This window comes from Mustelus asterias, chromosome 2, assembly GCF_964213995.1.
Source record: "Mustelus asterias chromosome 2, sMusAst1.hap1.1, whole genome shotgun sequence".
In the NCBI taxonomy this organism is placed as follows: Eukaryota; Metazoa; Chordata; class Chondrichthyes; order Carcharhiniformes; family Triakidae; genus Mustelus; species Mustelus asterias.
Genome location: NC_135802.1, coordinates 56,301,831 through 56,320,502, shown reverse-complemented (window position 1 = coordinate 56,320,502; position 18,672 = coordinate 56,301,831). Strand labels below are relative to the sequence as shown.

General features: G+C 47.6%; 1 protein-coding gene across 1 annotated transcript in view; it reads right to left on the bottom strand.

Annotated features, from left to right (window-relative positions):
- Positions 1-2,163: 2,163 nt before the first annotated feature.
- LOC144508005 (tomoregulin-1-like) overlaps positions 2,164-18,672 on the bottom strand; it is a 267,687-nt gene continuing 251,178 nt past the window's right edge. Inside the window, exons 9-10 of the mRNA XM_078235707.1 lie at positions 5,707-5,865; positions 2,164-3,184 (exon numbers count right to left, since the gene is read on the bottom strand). Of these exons, the coding sequence (XP_078091833.1) occupies positions 3,094-3,184; positions 5,707-5,865 (250 nt within the window). The 3' untranslated portion in view covers positions 2,164-3,093. The remainder of the gene's footprint in view (positions 3,185-5,706; positions 5,866-18,672) is intronic.

The window sequence follows — 18,672 nt, the reverse complement described above, 5'->3', positions numbered from 1 at the left end:
TGGAATAACGTACAATATTTAGACAGTTTTGTACTATAAATACAGGATGTGGAGATGCTGGTATTGGGCTGGGGTGGGCACAGTAAGAAGTCTCACAACACCAGGTTAAAGTCCAACAGGTTTATTTGGAATCATGAGCTTTCAGAGCGCTGCCCCTTCATCAGGTGATGCCAGTCACCTGATGAAGGAGCAGCGCTCCGAAAGCTCATGATTCCAAATAAACCTGTTGGACTTTAACCCTGGTGTAGTGAGACTGCTCACTATAAATACAGGGGGTGGGATTTTCTAGAAAAATAGCAAGGTGATATTTCTGGCATAAAAATCAGTGTGATTGTCACCAGCAGTGCGATCTGGAACAGCTCTTAGCAAATAGAAGACGGTGTTCTGAAAATTACACAGAAAAACAACCATTGAAGGTGTATTTCTGATCATTTTACACTTTGAAATAAAAGATTACAGCCAAAATTTTAATTGTAATTTTAAAACGTTAGAAAAGAATAAACAGAAAGATATGGAAAAGAAAGACACACTGCATTTTTATCGCAGCTTTCATGTCCTCAGGACATCCCAGGCCATTTTACAGCCACTGATGTGCTTCTGAAATCTGATCATTGATGTATTATCAGAACCGCAGCAAATAATTTACACGCAGCAAGGTTCCACAATTAGCAATGAAATGAATGACCAGATAATCTGTTTAAACAACATTGGCTGAGGTATAAACAACGGCCAGACCTTGACACAGGGGAGAATTCCCCTGCTCGTCCTCAAGTAGTACCATGGCATCTTACTCAGCCAACTGAGCGGGCAGGGGCTTGGGTGACATTTTAAGGGCTTGTACAGAAATTGGCACCTCAGCTAGTGCAGCACTCCTTCAGTGCTTTGCTGAAATGCCAGTCCAAATTATATGTCTGTGGAGTGGAATTTGATTCTACTTGCTGATTGGGGGTGAGAGTGCCCCCCCCCCCCCCCCCCCCCCCCGCCTCTCTCAAGCGACAGTAATATAAGGTGTTTTTAAAGTACTTGTCAGTTAGACAACATGAAAAGACAGTCATTTAAAATGAAAGGCATAGTTTATCTGCCAACTTAAAATAAAATATAGGACTTAGGAACATGGGACTGAGGACCAGAGGTAGGCCATTCGGCCCTTTAAACCTGTTCCACTATTTGACAAGATCATGGCTGATTTGCTTGTGGTCTCAGCTCCACTTTTCTGTTTGCACACCACCCCCCACCTCCCCCATAACACTTGACTTCTTTGCCTTTGAAATATCTATCTAACATCTATCTAACCCAGTCTTGAATAAATTCAATGACCCAGTCTCTAATGCTTTATGGGGAGGAGAATTCCACAGATCAAGGACCCAATAGGGTAGGGATGAAGTTATTCTGTATGTTTAAGAATAAGCCAGAGCGATCTCATTGATCTGAATTTCAGCATCTGTATTTAATTGTTAGTATCTCACTGCTAAATCCTGGTGACATATCTCTAATATTGGTTTTATTTTATTAATAAATACCTGAAGAAACCACTAAGTGTCTCATGATCTGAGTTTTAAAGAGAGCTTTTACAGTGGAGTGTGATAAAATGTATTTTCGCAATGAATTAGTACTTGCTTTCGTTCAAAAATGGGAAAATATATTGATTGCAATACTACAGGCCAGGGATTAATTTCTATGTTTAAGAACAAATTAACACAATCTCAAGGAACTGAATTTTAAATATTTGAAAATTGGTGCCTGCCAAGAAGTCAAAATGAAAAGATTCTGTGATGTAGGCTGGAATTATACCCTCCCACCCACCACGGGAATCGGAGCAGGCGATGGGAAGGCCCGTGGACCTCGGGCAGTATTTACGGTTTTGGGATGAGCGAGGTCGTAAAACCCCGCCCACAGTCCTAACAGAATTTTGGCAGATTAGCTGAGAAGTGAATTATGAGACGAGACAGTGCCACTTAATTTTGCTGAGGTCAAAATTATATTGAGTTCTTGGAATAAGGTGGTATCTGTGATAAAGCCAGCTCACACACCCTTGTCAAAGCAGTGACAGAACCATGAAACCTTGTTAAACCACAATCCATAACACACAGGCCCAGTAGGTGACACTGTTGCGATTTTGGTACCGTTTTTCTCAAAAGTGATCTCAAGCACAACACATGTTTTAGTAATTACAGTGTATTTTATCACAGCATGATGGTGACTAACAACAGCGTATCAATTCAACTTTTAAAACCGTTCGAATCTCAGCAAATACACCAAATGACCGACCTAAAGTCTTGCTCTACAAAGACAAATCCATTTTTTTTGTGTGGCACACACCACAAGCATCACCGGTTACATTTATGTGTTACTAAATTTACACCGAGGGGAGTCAAATATAGCTGCGGAGTCAGAGTTATTAGAATGGCAGTGCTCAGATATCTGCCACATACTCAATCCAAACAGCATTGAATTTTAAACTAATCACAGTACACAGTTCCACAAATCATGCAAATAGTGTTTGAAAAGGCATCATTTCCTAATAATTTAAAAAAACCTTCATTTCTCGTAAGGAAAGTTAGTTGTAAACATTTTTCCCTTTTCTTTTATTGTCTTGTCTTTAGTATGCTCTGTTGATCCCTTGTTTAAGCCTCTTCAAGTATTTCTCTGCCTTTCGAGTGTCATTTGTAATTTATTATGAACATTGCGGCAAGGTTATTACACAACATATGTTAGTGGCATAAATAAGGAGCGAGTTCTGTTCGTGAAGTACAAAAATCTTCCTGACATTAGTATGTTACTCTGATACCAGCTGCGTCATCTTAACTCATTTTTTTTTCTGTTTGAATTTTTTTTTAGAAATCAGTAATGCCGCCTATCCGCGGATGGTGAAACTAGCTGTCAGTTACAATTAGACTGTCTCACTTATTTACCACAAATGTGAGCATCCTGGTCATACCACCAGACACAGTAATTCATATGCTGGCAAAGGTCCACAAAACCAAGGCCTCTGAAACAAAAATCTCTTCTTCTCAGGGAAAAAAAAACAATCAGTTGTAATTCAGCAATTGGTGAGATGGCGAATGAAGAAAAAAAAGTACAAAAGGAATGAAACTAAACCATCCTTGATGAAGTGGTGCAGTCTGCGTTAAAATGTCCTAGGTTCTGTTTCTGTCGACGACCTCGGTTATTTTTTGGACATTTCCTGTGAACCAAATGATGAGAATAGTCAGAGCTTCATAAATGTTAGTTCGCTCTTTGTCTGCTTTCACTGAAAGAATTTTGTGTTTGCCCACGCCACCATCAAAGATTCCACATTCAGGTGCAGCGCAGTGAGTCATGGGATAAGGGTCTCTTTCTGTTCTCTGCCAACAATGGGCAACATGTCGGCACCAATGCGACATTCCCAATTCTCACACCATTCACATTGGTGGTCCCTCTGAGAAAATCAATTTGCTGCTAAATGAGGGCTAGTTTATGGCCTGTGGTCATGAGAATCTTGATTGATACTATCCAAACGAATTTCATGTAGGGCCTTTACAGCCAGAAAATTGTGGGGACCTTTGAAAAACCCAGTAATGGCTGTGTTCAAATCCAGATCTAACATGTGCATAAAAATCATAGAAGCCCTACAGTACAGAAAGAGGCCATTCGGCCCATCGAGTCTGCACCGACCACAATCCCACCCAGGCCCTACCCCCATATCCCTACATATTTTACCCACTAATCCCTCTAACCTACACATCTCAGGACACTAAGGGGCAATTTTAGCATGGCCAATCAACCTAACCTGCACATCTTTGGACTGTGGGAGGAAACCGGAGCACCCGGAGGAAACCCATGCAGACACGAGGAGAATGTGCAAACTCCACACAGACAGTGACCCAAGCCGGGAATCGAACCCAGGTCCCTGGAGCTGTGAAGCAGCAGTGCTAACCACTGTGCTACCGTGCCGCCCGAACAATTGCGGTCCCAACACTGATCCCTGAGGCACACCACTATTCACTGCAAGAGCAAAACATTCTCCTGCTGAACTCATTCATCATGCACAGATAAGTTCTCCAATTAAATATGACACAAAACAAAGAAGCTTTGAGTGGTTTTCCTTCTTGATCCTGGAAGGTCTAGATTCTCTTTAAAACCTTAATGTCTATAGTTAAATTGGTGCATTGAAATGTTGTATTTTTGCAAAGGTGTAAGGTTCACAATCTCAGCCTGTAAAGAACAATTGTTTCTTTGCAAAGACCAAGATTTTCCTGGAGTCATGGAACGTTACAGACCTTTAAAAAATGGCAGGTGAGAGCGGAATCTTGTAGGCCCGTCTTCACTTCCTACAGATCGCATTGACACTGGGAGGGGAAAGGAGGTGGGGGCATGATTTACAGAGTTGAGAAACCCAAATTCAGCAGGGCCATTTGAACTCAGTGCAGAGTTCAAACAGATCCCATTTTCAGCGTAGCGAGGGCCTTAACCCACAGTATGAGAGTTACAAACAGGGCATGAGTTGACACAGAAACAGCATGGAGAGCTGATGGTTGAGGGCTATTTAACAAAACAACTGGGATGAATTCCCAAGGACCCAAGGTGGGCTTTTTAAACAGCTTGCCTAGACACATGGCAGCCTCTTGGTCGTCTCCAATTGGTGTCTGGGTTAGTGGGCTTGTCTCCATCTCGCACCCGAGTCCCAGAGTGAAGATCACGCCATGCAGGGAAATTTCTCCTGAGGTGGGCAGAAGATTTCCTGACTAGCGGTACTGAATTCGGGAGGAGAAATCTGGGCCCGATGTGGGTGAACTGAATTGACTGCTTTCATGCACAGCCTAGATTAGAAGCTGGTCTGATACAGTAGTGACAGAAATATTTACATACCTGTCCACCTGTGGAACACACAATGAAACAATCACAATAATTGAGAGGGTGGGGGTTGTCAATGCATAATGGAAACTTACGGGTCTTGCAAGAATGCTACAGCAATAACCTAGGCAGAGGAATAAATCATAAAATCATAGAATCATGGAACCCTTATAGTGCAGAAAGGCCATTCGGTCCATCGAGTGTGCACCAACAACAATCCCACCCAGACTCTATCCCCACAACCCCACATATTTACCCTGCTAATCTCCCTGACACTAAGGGGCAATTTAGCATGGCCAATCAACCTAACCCGCACATCTTTGGATATAAGCACGACACAAATGACAAAAGAACTCCTGGATATGATTTTCATCTTCTGCCCTCCCATACTTCACCTGAAAACAGATACTTGGCAGCTGTAAATCGAGGTGGGGTATGGCCAACGCAGGTGCCTCTTGAATGCCCAAGGTTTGCCCCATGCAACTTTCCGATGGACCAATAAATGGGTGAAGAGCACGTCCACCTGTTTGAGGTGGGTGGCTGGTTAAATATGCAAATTGGGGTCCTGTGCAGTTGTAGGACACTGGCTGCATTTTTAGAGTACAAATAGGCACAGGAGCACCATGTGCAAGATGACTCGGGTCTTCCGAGTCCCCTTTCAGTCAGGCAGCTTGCCTGCTCCCTTGACTTCACATCTGTTTGGGCAGGAGAGAAGAATATGGCTCTCTCCACATTCCAGGTACTGGAATACAAATAATGCAACAGTAGGGATGAATGAAAAAACAAAGACTAATCTTGAAAACCATGTATGTCTAGCTCCAAGAATAGCTCCTGTACATTTATTTTGCTGAATTATTAATGTAATCTACTTACCTTGTTATACACATCACCACAGCAACTATTATGGCAATCTGCACAGCTCCAATTATTGCTGCAATTAAGACATAGTGAAGTTTTTGCCCACTTGGAACAACATATAGAATACTGAAGTCTCTGTTTTCACAGCGCTGTCCAATGTATCCAGAGTCACAGCTGCAACAGCAAAATAGGCATGTATTACATTGGCATCTGAACTTTTACAACAAATCCCAACAAGTTTTCATTTTTTTGTTTTAGTTTTCGTCCTGTTTTTCCCAGCTCTAGCTGATAGGCTGCAATACATTCCACCGGTGTCAGCAGCCTTCCAGCATCACACCAAAGTGATCATGCTAGGCCCTAAGCCCTTAGTGTTAAACTAAATAGTGTGTCTGTCCACTAGGCTATTGGGACAATGCACCAATGGTAGTATTGTTTAAAAGAAAAAGTGGTAAGTATTAAATGGATTCAGTTTTTAGGCCAAAATCGTACTTTTAATTGCCATATTATTCTACTTAGTACTTATGATTTTATATGCTGCGTGAAGGAGTGGTAAGTAACAACTCTATGACATTCCTGGAACAGTTTCTGCTTCCCTTCAGTGCAGAAGATGATTTTTAAAAAAATTCAGCTGGATCTTTAACAGTAGATGTTCAAAATGCATTTCATTTTTAGGTTTTCTTTTTAGTGTTTACGCTCGCTTTAACCGGACCAGATTGTGGCAACGAGGGGATTTTCACAGTTAGTTCATTGCTGTGTTAATGTAAAGCCAATGTTTCCACCTGTGCACTTTTCAGGGCACTGTTCTGTCTCAGAAGTCACCTATCTGAATCCTCTAGTTGGGACCACATGACATGCTTTTCTGTTTGTTCTAGTTGTGCCTTCAAAACAAAAATACTTATGAACATACTTCAGCAGCTCAGTGGCACAGCGCCAGGGACTGAATCCAGCCTTGGGTGACTGTCTGTGTGAAGTTAGCATGATCTCCCTGTGTGGGTTTCCTCCGGGTGCTCCGGTTTCCTCCCACAGTCTAAAGATGTGCAGATTAGGTGGATTGGCCATGCTAAATTGCCCCTTAGTGTCCCAAGATGTGTAGGTTAGGGGGATTAGCAGGGTAAATACATTGGGTCACGGGAATATGGCCTTGGTAGCACCAACTCTCTGAGACTCGAAGGGCTGAATGACCTCCTTCTGTACTCTGGGAGTCTATGATTCATCAACAAACTGTAAGACACGCGACTGATGACCACGCACTCAACATACTCCACAGCACACATGCTCCATAAGTTTCACCTCTCCCTTCTGTACTACAGCTGAAGAGATTACAGTCAAAAATACACCAACCTGCTCAAATTAGAGAAACTGAGACTGATCTTTTTAGAGTGGAGAAGGGTAAGGAGTGATTTAATAAAGGTATGAAAAATTACAAGGGACCCTGCTGGGGTCCAGAGAATGAAACAGCTGCCACTGTCCGGAGGGTTGCTAACCAGGAGAACCAGAAAGTAGATGAGGAGAAATACTTTTAGGCTGTCACTTGTTATGATCTTGAAAGGGTGATGGAATTCAACAGTAACTTTCAAAAGGAAATTGGATGGATATCTTAAAAAGAAAAATTTGAATGGTTCTGGGCAGGGAGGAGGACGAGTTGGATAATTCTTTAAAAGGGTACAACGGGCCAACAACTCCTGGGAATGGATTGCAAGTCAATGGAAACACGTCCCTTAAATCTCCTCCAGTCCAGGTGAAACTCAGAGACCAAAATCAAACAAATTGCCTTGAGTTTTAAGAATGCATCTCTCCCCAATGTATTTATAGTCAAGGCAGCAAAGAACAAAGGCCTTTCACAAGGACCCCACAAACAAAGTGGTTCCACAAACACAAATATTTGTGTGAGTGTATGAAAAAATATTTGAAACTAGCAATGCTGAAGAATCTTAACTATTTTGAGTTTAGTTGAAACCTTCACTTGTTCAGCTGATGGCATGAGCTATCCTGAACAATTAGAACATAGGACAGTACAGCACAGTATAGGCCCTTCGGCCCTCGATGTTGTGCCGAGCTTAGTCCGAAACCAAGATCAAGCTATCCCACTCCCTACCATTCTGGTAATTCTGGTAAGAAGTGAGGTGCCAGGCCACACTATTTTTGGTGCTTTGCCAACCCCTCCAATAGCATCACAGACATTCCATGTCGTTGCTCATTGAATGTGATTATTTTGCATGGGAACCACCAATAACTTTAGTGACAGATACTGTTCTCATATTAATACTTAGTGGTAATGTGGGAGGCTCGGAAATTATAAGCAAGATTAAGGTATCTGGCTGCAATTCACTTGTTTGCTCTCTCAGTGCTCCCACCAGCAGGAAAACCAGAGTGTTTCCCGCTGGCATTAACAGCTCCTGTCCCACCTTTAGTTTTTAAATTTATGGATCCTGGGAATCCTGCAGGCCAGCCCAGCTTTACAGAGATCGGGGCAGCCTTTTTAAAGAGTGTCTGATCTCCGTGCTTCCAGACAGGCCCCTCTCCCCCGCAACAACAAACATGGTGATCCCACTGACAAGAGAAGCAGCCCCAACCCCCCAGCAGAGAGGAACATTCTCCCACCTCATCACTGAAAGAATGGGTCACACCTCAGCACCCTCCCCACCCCCCCAACTCCCACCTCCCCTGGATACCCTGCCCTGGCGCCTTGTACTCCAAGGCGGGGGGCAAGGAAGTAAGTATTGTGCCCATGTGCCCCTCTGCCACTGCCAGGCTACAGAGGGAGAGTTCCCTGAGGGTCCTGAAGGTTGGGTGTGCTCAGGTTGGGGGCAATGGCTTGACTTCGGGACTCTCCCCTGGGATGGGGGTCAAATGGCTCCACTTATCTTTGTTGCCCTGGGAAAAGTGTTGTTCAGTTTCAGGATGGTGAATTCAGACACCATTCTGGGGAAAGATATTTATTATTGCCTCTGTCCTCTAAACTCTTTGAAGTGCTCTGGTCACTTTGCATCCATGCCCTTGAACACCTGAAGTCTTCAAAATCACCGCGGTACTCCACTCCACAATAGGGATTGGTTCCGGTGTTAAAAGCCCTCTTTAAAGTGCTCTTATAGAAATGACCTGTTGGGATTTCCTGTGCGACCCTTGATTTCTTCCTAACCCACAGCTGCTGTGAAATCTCTTTGAAGTGCTTTGATGGTCAGTTTTACTGTGGAGTACATATTTAATGTTGAAAGGTTAGCATCTGGTGTCTTTGAAGTGGTTTTATTCACACTTACTTACCCACTAACAAGAGCCTTGTTTTTGTTTCTCTTCAGGGCTAAATACAACTCGAGTGCTTTGTAAACATTGTGGTTAGAAAAGAGGGAGTAAAATCTCGCAAAATGTCCAACATGTCAATCAAAGACTGAATGTTTAGATTGTGTTTAGGTTGGATATTTTTGTCAGGACCTGCACCAAAGCCCGCCCGGTGGACTTCCTGCTGCGGTGGGGAGTGGTGGGGGGAGGGGGGGCGGGGTGGGGGGTACATCATGGGATGGTATTGAATCAGGCTTTCAGTTTGCTAATTGCACGTTCATTAGCAGTTTTGCATAATCCCCACTTGCTTTGGGCATGAACCTGATCAGGGCCAGTGGGATGGGCTGGGAGCATTGCGATGGGTTTGCCTCCTGGCGGGAATCTCGCTTTAGGCCTGATGCCTGATTCAACGGCTGTCGGGATTCCTACCAGGGGCTAGCGGGCCCGATGAATCCTGACCCAAGTGTTTTAAAAAGCAGATAGGCATCTGAGCCATCAAAATGAGTGTCACATATCATAATAGTAGGTACACTTTGAATGAGAAGCTCACTGCACAGCTCTTTTTTAATACCTTCATTTGTGAAGAAATCAATGAGGCAAGAATAGCCTTTTCTGCTGACTTAATTGATGGAGTTGAAGGAGTGACAGACAGCCTTTGGGAGTGGTTGCTAGTCACTATGGCACGTATATGAACAATGCAATAATCTTTGGGTTCTTCATTTGTAAAAGAACAGTAAATAATGTTGTAATAAAGTAAGTTAGGTTTCATGAAAAGATTTGCCAAAAATGCTTTTTTTCATGCCACGTGATGACTTAAACTATATTAACACACATTACTGCATCTTCTGTGCAGCTTGAAAAGGCACAAGGCTTCTATTCCTTCATCGACAACAAAAGATTTTGAGCTAGAGTCACTTTAATTATCAATTTCGCCTTCTGACTTACATGAATGCAAGCCATTTGTTGCGATTTTATTGAATCTGTTGATATAATTTCTTAAATTAAAACCTCGCATTTGAGCTCACAAACATTATTGGATAACCTCCAATATTAGGCAGGGGTAAGGATGCAAAGTCAATTTCAAATGGTCACTCTCCACAATTCCTCAAGAGAAATTAGCTGATGTTACCATGTCAGGGATTGGATGTATGGTATCACTTTATCATTGTGGTTTACCGATTACAGCTAAAGGATTTCAGATCCAACCACCATTATCACAAAAAGTCCATTTACATCAGATTTAATTTTCAGCCTCATTTAAATGCTGCTGATGCCAAGGGCCCTATTTTACCATTTTGATTCTAAGTTCTGGGGGACTTGAAACTAGGAGTGTTTCAGATCCGACTTTTAGACCCGTTCTGAGGCGCCCCCATACGCACTCTGCCTGAAAAAAATCAGCAATTCCGAATCGTGCTGCAGAAGCCTGTGGGCGGGGCTTAATGTGTCCGAAACCCTGCAGCTCCGATCGGCGCCTCCAACGGAGCATGCGCAGAAAAAAAATGATAGAATGTTACTCCCCTGCCACATCCCTCCCGGGCCGGATAATGCCTCCCCCTGTGGGGGCCAGGAGGAGCCAGGGGGAGGATAGTGGGTGCCTGGAACTCGCTGCTGGGGGAGGTTGTGGAGGCAGATATGATAGTGACCTTTAAGGGGCATCTTTACAGCTACGTGAATGGGATGGAAATAGAGGCATATGGTGCCTGGAAGGGTAGGGGGTTACAAATCAGATGGGCAGCCTGGTCGCTACAGGCTTGGAGGGCCGAAGGGCCTAGTCCTGTGATGTAATTTTCTTGGTGCTTTGTTCTATGTTCAATGGAGAAATGTGAATCACGTGTTTTGCATCCCGGATTCCTCTTCCTCCCTTGTACTTAACCTTGTGTCCTGTATTGCAGGGACAGAACCGGACGCCTCGGGGCCTTCTGGTCTATAGGCCCCTACTCCAGCTCCCGCCCACCCTGGTCCAGATAGCTTGGACGAGTCCTCAGAGGATATAGGTGAAGGGACCTCACAACTCGCTATCCCAGATACTGACACGGCAGTGGATCCAGTTAGTGTTGAGGCTTCTGGGTCACTCTCTGGTGAGCATGACACATCTGATAATGTACATTGGGTGGAGGAGGAAATGTCCGAGGCCTCTGGCACACGGGGGCCAATCTGAGGCGATGACTCAGCTGGCTCCAGACTACATGCTGAGCCTTTGAGATCACTTCTCCCTCAGCTGGAGATGCAGCAACAGAGCCAGGGAATGCAGGAGGGGCTGACAGCCACACTGGACCGACTGTGAGGCTGTTGGGAGGAGTCCCAAAGCTTTCAGATGGACCAGCAATTGCCTGTCTTGCATGCTTCCCAGGCCAACACCTCAAGGGTGGCATCTGCAGTAGAAAGTCTGGGGCAGGTGATCCTCATCATGAGTGGCAGGCTCCAAGCAATGGCCGAGCCACAGCAGGCCACAGCAGAGTCCCAGAAGGCTGCGGCTGAGTCACAGAGGGCCATGGCTGAGTCACAGTAGGCCACAACTGAGGGATTGAACAGGCTTCTCGAGATTTTGCGGCCCATGGCTGAGAAGCTCGAGAGCTTGCAGGAGCTCAGCGGGACAGTGCTGAGACACAGCAGGCTACAGCAGCAGCCCTTGAGAACATGGCCCAGTCACAGAGGGTCATGGCTGAGGGCTTGCAGAGTGTGGCCCAGTCTCAGAGGGCATTTGCTGCGGCCATTGACAGGTGGCCCCCGACTCAGATGGCCATCACAGAGGGCTCGACCACCATGGGTAGGATGCAATTGGTCCTCCAGGACAGGCAGGGTCAGGTGACACCGGAGCTTCTGGAGCTCACTGCAGAAGCACCGCCGTCCCATGGAGTGACCCAGGGGCCCACAGGAACCCCAAGGGAGGAGGAAGGGCTCGAGCCCATGCCGGGGCCTTCCAGCCAGGAGACTGTGGCTGTGGTTACACCTTCTGACTCCCCCCTTCCTGACACCAGGGCATCTCAGGGGCAGCAGGATGAAGAGAGTGTCATGGAAACATTCCAGACATCTGGAAGCAGGCCAGAGCCCTCAAGGTCCAAGGCCTCCGGAGGTGTCCCCCCACGCGCATCACAGGCCATGGGGCAAGGTAGGCAGCTGGCCCCTTCCACCTCTGATGTACATTCTGGGGAGTCACTGAGATGTAGTGATAGGCCACATAAGATTTGGAAGCTGTAGTTGCACTGAGATGGGTGAAGGGCTGCACTCGTTAGAAAGAAATGTAAGCACCTTAACGTTTTCTGTTCACAAATTTTTATGTTAGAACTTATTATTTAAACACCTTTATTGCAATTAAAGGTTTTCTCATCACCCACCTGTGAGTAATTTGTCTCAGATTTGTCTCGAATAGGAATTCTCTTCCATTGATGATCGCCGGGGGGATGCTTCATGTTGCTGTCAGTTGGGGAGGCCCCTCAATGTTGTGTCACTGAGAAAAGGAAGCCATTGGTTCCCCAGAACCCACGAGGGACTCTCTCCCGTCCCCCACCTCACCCACCACAGGGCCCTGTATGGTGGTTTCAGATCCCTTACCCATCACACAGATGCAGGCCCAGGTGCCAACGTGCATGCGGAGCTCAGGTAGGAGTCAGACTAGTTTGCAACAGGACGTCATCATAATGGCGCTTAGCGAGTCATCATCACCCTCCTGCCTGCCAAAAAACTCACTAACACAGCATACCCAGGTCCACACCACTCCGGTGCGACAATGTTTCAGGAGATAGAAGGAATTTGGGTGGAGGATGGAACCCACAGACACAAGCCCCTAGCGACTGAGCCGCCTGGTGATCAGGGCCTCACTCGCCTCCCTCGCCTGCCTCATTTGAGCTGCCAGCCCTCCAGCGCCTGGGTGGTGTTCCTCGGTGTGCTCTTCCCCTTCTTCCTCCTCCTCCTCTTCCTCCTCCTCCTGCTGGCCACCCTCCCCAGCGACGCCCGGCTGGTCAGCCTCCACATCCTCCTCCTCCTCCAACAGGTCACCTGTCTGCAGAGCCGGGTTGTGCAAGGCACAACACACGACCACAATGTGGGAAGAGATCACTGGGTTGTATTGGAGGGCCCTGCCAGAGCGGTCCAGGCACCGGAATCTCATCTTGAGGAGCCCAATGCACCGCTCCACGATCGCGCGGGTGGCTACATGGTCCTCATTATAGCAGGTCTCTGCCTCAGACACAGGCCTCCACACAGGCATCGTCAGACATGTCCAAAGCGGGTAACCCATATCACCCATGAGCCACCCCCGCAGCATGGGCTCCTCCTCGATTGCCTCTGGGATGTCAGAGCTCCGGACAATGAAGCTGTCATGCACACTGCCTGGATGTCTTGCGCAGATGTGCATAATGTTCATATTATGGTCACACACTAGTTGAACATTCAGGGAGTGGAACCCCATTCTGTTGATGAATCTTCGTGAATTCTGTAGGGGAGCCTTGAGGGCGACATGGGTGCAGTCAATGGCCCCTATACGTTAGGCATCCCCGCAATGGCTGCGAACTCTGCAGCCTGGGCTTCTAGATGGGCCTGGTCCAGGTTAAATTTGATGATCAGCCCAGCCCGGGTTTACAGGGCTTCAGTGACCTGCTTGACACAGGAGTGGACAGCTGAGTGGGAGATGTCACAGACATCTGCTCGGGGTCTGGAAGGACCCAGTTGCATAAAGGTTCAGAGTGGCTGTCAATTTGACAATCACCAAGAGTGGGTGCCCCCCCTTTCTCTGGGTGCCAGGTCCTGCAACAGGTAGCACAAGTGTTGCACTGTCTCCTTTCAGAGACGGAGACATTGGAGGCACATGGTGTCCGACATATGTTCAAATGACACTCGTGCACGGAACTGCCGAGGTCTCTGCTCTCTCCTGCTCCTGCGCCCCCCCCCCTCCCCCCCTCTGGTAGAACGGTGGCCACCTCCTGCCTCTGGTGGTTGTCTCCCTCTACTCCTGCAAGTGGTAATGCCCGGGCCTCCTGTGCCCACGATTCTTCCTCCAGCTCCTCCTCCTCAGCTCCAGCAGCAACCAAAAGAACAGCAAAATTGATTGGTTGCATCGCAAAAGCCATCTCGTCGCTCTGAAGGGAGGGGGAGTGTTGGAGATGGAGAGGAACAAATATAGAGTTAAGGAATGGGCGGCACGGTAGCACAGTGGTTATGGGCGGCACGGTAGCACAGTGGTTATGGGCGGCACGGTAGCACAGTGGTTAGCACTGCAGCTTCACAGCTCCAGGGTCCCGGGTTCGATTCCCGGCTCGGGTCACTGTCTGTGTGGAGTTTGCACATTCTCCTCGTGTCTGCGTGGGTTTCCTCCGGGTGCTCCGGTTTCCTCCCACAGTCCAAAGATGTGCGGGTTAGGTTGATTGGCCAGGTTAAAAATTGCCCCTTAGAGTCCTGAGATGCGTAGGTTAGAGGGATTAGCGGGTAAAATATGTGGGGGTAGGGCCTGCGTGGGATTGTGGTCGGTGCAGACTCGATGGGCCGAATGGCCTCCTTCTGCACTGTAGGGATTCTATGATAATTCTATTCTATGAATGCTGCTTGGCCCTAGCCCATCAATAGTCACTGTCCATACCCCCCAGTTCCCCCAGCCACATGCTCCCCAAAATCACTGCCCCCCCCCCCACAATTCTCCCAGCCACATGCTCCCCAAAATCACAGCTCCTTGAAAAGTTGAGAGGCTGCAGCAGTGCAATTTTCAAGGGCTTTGTGCACATTCTTCAGCTGGAAGAGTGCTGAGTGCACTAGGACCCAGCAGCACCACAAGACCTGCAGTCCATGCTGCAAGTTGGACATCGGAGACCCTGCTGAGCAACAGCCCCCCACTCCCCCACACACTCGCAGAGCCACCACTGAACCGAGAAAGAAAATGGCAGCAACGAAAGGACACCCATGAGCAGCAGAGAGCCATCGGATGCTACGCACTTACCACCTCACTGATGGAGGACCTGAATCGGACTTATATGGAGCATGTCTGTTTCATGACAATTTCAGATTGGCGAATGCGGTGGCAGAGGGGGAAGTGCTGGTAAAGTTGGGCATGTAGTCCATTAATCAATTTAAATGCATGCAAATGCATTTAAATGGCCGCCGTGCCCATTTTGGGCGCGGTCCTGATCGCATCCATTTTCGGGCCTTGGTAAAGGGGGAACCAGCATGGAGATGGGCGCAGATTGCGCTATTTACCTCATGCCCGACTTTACCAAGTTTTTATGCCCGAAAACAGGCACAACATGATGGTAAAATCGGGCCCTAAGTGCTGGGCGGACTTGAAACTGGGAGTGTTTCAGATCTGACTTTTAGACCCATTCTCTGGCGCCCCCATACGCACTCTGCCTGAAAAAATATAAGTGAGTCCGAATCGCGCTGCATAAGCCTGTGGGCGGGGCTTAATATGCCAAAGCCCTGAAGCTCCAATTGGCACCTCCAACTGTGCATGCGCAGAAAAAAAATGATAGAATGCTGCTCTCCTGCCACATCCCTCCCAGGCCGGATAATGCCTCCCCCTGGCCCCCACTGACATTGCCCCACCCCCACAACATTACTGACCCCCTTATCCCCCCCACACCCCCGCCATCCAGATCGATCGCGGGCCCCTCCCCCACTTCCCCGCCTCTGACCACAGGCAGAGTGGAAGTGGATCCCCCTCCTCTCCACTGATCACAGGCAGAGAGGCAGCGGACCCCCCTTCCCCCTAACTGATCACAGGCAGACTGGCAGTGGAACCCCCCCCCCCCCCCACCCCTACTGATCACAGGCAGAGTGGCGGTAGAACCCCCCCCACCCAACCGATCTCAAGCAGAGAGCCATCAGACGCTCGCACTTACCTCCTCATCAACCCTCACTGATGGAGCGCCCGAATCGGATTTATATGGAGCACGTCTGTTCTGTGCCGATTCTGGATGGGCGAATGCGGTGGTAAAGGGGGAAGTGCCGGTAAAGTTGGGCGTGCAGCCCATTCAGTCAATTTAGATGCATGCAGATGCATTTAAATGGCCGTCGCGCCCGTTTTGGACGTGGTCCCGATCGTGGCCATTTTCAGGCCTTGGTAAAGGGGGAACCGGCAAGGAGGCGGGTGCGAATCGCGCTACTTGCCTCACACCCGACCTTACCAAGTTTTCGCGCCTAAAAACAGACACAACCTGTTGGTAAAATCGGCCCCAATTGTCAGAAGTAAATTGTCAAAAGTAGTATGTTAATCTGAGGAGATTACGGTCTCCCAAAGCTTGGGCTTCAGATTGAAAATTTACCTAAAGGGAAAGATAGCATTCTCCCTCAAATAGTCAACAGGTGGAATTTTCCTTCTGAGATGAAGTCCTCAGATGGGGGGGTTGGTCGGGGGGTGGGGGGGGGGGGGGGGGGGGGGGTGGGCGGCGGGGGGGGGGGGGGGGGAGGTGATGATTGTGGGGAGTGTTTCTCACTACAGAGGTGATCGGGAATTTGCACTGGATCGCGTGTCCCTGATTTTCTTAATTATGCAGTCGGGTGGTTTTCCGCCATTTTCTCACGGCCAGGCAGGCTGGATGGCACACACCCTATCATCAGATCTGGGCTTCGTATTTCAAAGGCAACTTACCCACCACACCGATGGAGGAGATGGCCAAGAGAGGACATGGCACTCTGGCACCCAAGTTCAGCGACACCTCCATGGGTGTCCTCCTCGAACAAGTGGAGGCCAGGATGGACGTCCCTTTCCAGTGTGTGGGAGGCGTTGGCCAAAAGATAATCAACAACTACAGCAGCCTAGATTAGTTACAACTTCATGTTGAACTTTTCGACTATTCCTAACAATATCCCACAACTTCTGCAAGAATAAAATTCACAATCTGAATTTTACTTTTGAATAACCATTTTCCAGAACTAAATAAAGTACAAGCCTTCAGGGAAACTAGCCCATTATTTTGTAGATCAGAACCATCAGCAAGAGCTCGGAGTTGACTGAAAATAGATGGTTAGAGAGAGTGTAATTGAAGACAAGTCAATATCATGCAGAAAAACAATAGCTCATAATAGATGGGGCCTTTCGCGAGAATGACATTTCTTGAGTTCTTATTTACTGTGAAAAAAACGTTTATTCAGTAGTTTCAATCACAGTAAGTCTCATTCGTTGATCATCCACCCAGAAATATTGCTTTATATGCGAGCCAGACAGAAATTCACACATGGAGTAAGTTTAACCTACTTGCTGACAGTAGGTGGACGGGATGTGTTTTATACCTTGTCTGCTTTTACTGTCCAGTAAAGTCAGCAGGAAGTATAATTGGTGGGATGCAAAACAGGAGCCAGAAATAATTCTGGCTCTTTCTCGTTGCGAAGGTTAAGCTAAATTTAGTCTGCAAATTTAGAAATGTCCTTGGAGTTCAGATAACTTTTTTAACTTGCATAAAAGCAAAATGCTGCAGGCATTGGGAATCTGAGATAAATGCAGACAATATAATGGAAGTACTCAGCAGCTCAGGCAGCGTTTGTGAAGAGAAACCAAAGGACATCATTTTGAGAAAAGTGGAGGAATTCACCCCCACTCCCAATGACTGCCGCAGACCAGTTAACACCCTGATGGGCGTTAACTGGCTAAAGGAGGTCTTACACACCCCCATGTAGGGAGGAAGTCCCACTTCCGAGAGCTGCTAACCATTTAATTCTATGACAGATCTCTGGTTCCAGCAGTACGAGTTTTAACAACACCAAGTTAAAGTCCAACAGGTTTATTTGGTAGCAAATACCATTAGCTTTCGGAGCGCTGCTCCAGCAGTACTACCAGGAGTGTCGACACTGCTAGAGCCAGGAGCCAGATGTAAGATAAGCCTGGGAGCCTTGGCAGGACAGGAAGGGCCAGGATAGGAAGCCGGTGAGTTGAGGGAGGTGGGGGGGGGGGGGGGGTGCAAAGGCTGTGTGGGGATAAGAATGAGGGAGCCTGTGGAAAAAAAGAACAAATCTACTCCTTTCCTGCCTGAGGCCCAAGCAGGCCACTATGCTAGTATACCTCCTAGCCCCTGACCTACTCCGGTGGGTCAGTAAATTGGGGCCAATGTGGGAATAGCCCATAGGGCCTCAATTGGTGTGAGAATGGGCCACATGTAAAGTCGCTAAGCATTCATAATGAGGGCATCTGATGAACAGATGCTTGGCCATCTATTCATTCTGCTGCTGTTGATACAATTCTGGACCACAATGTCTTCACCTTCAACAACCAGTTCTTCATCCGGACACACGGAACAGCCATGGGGACCAAATTCGCACCTCAATATGCCAACATCTTCATGCACAGGTTCGAACAAGACCTCTTCACCGCACAGGACCTTAAACCAATGCTATACACTAGATACATCATAGAAGAAGATATCATAGAAACCCTACAGTGCAGAAGGAGGCCATTCGGCCCATCGAGTCTGCACCGACCACAATCCCACCCAGGCCCTACCCCCACATATTTTACCCGCTAATCCCTCTAACCTACGCATCCCAGGACTCTAAGGGGCAATTTTTTTAACCTGGCCAATCAACCTAACCCGCACATCTTTGGACTGTGGGAGGAAACCGGAGCACCCGGAGGAAACCCACGCAGACACGAGGAGAATGTGCAAACTCCACACAGACAGTGACCCGAGCCGGGAATCGAACCCGGGACCCTGGAGCTGTGAAGCAGCAGTGCTAACCACTGTGCTACCGTGCCGATGGATGACATTTTCTTCCTTTGGACTCATGGTG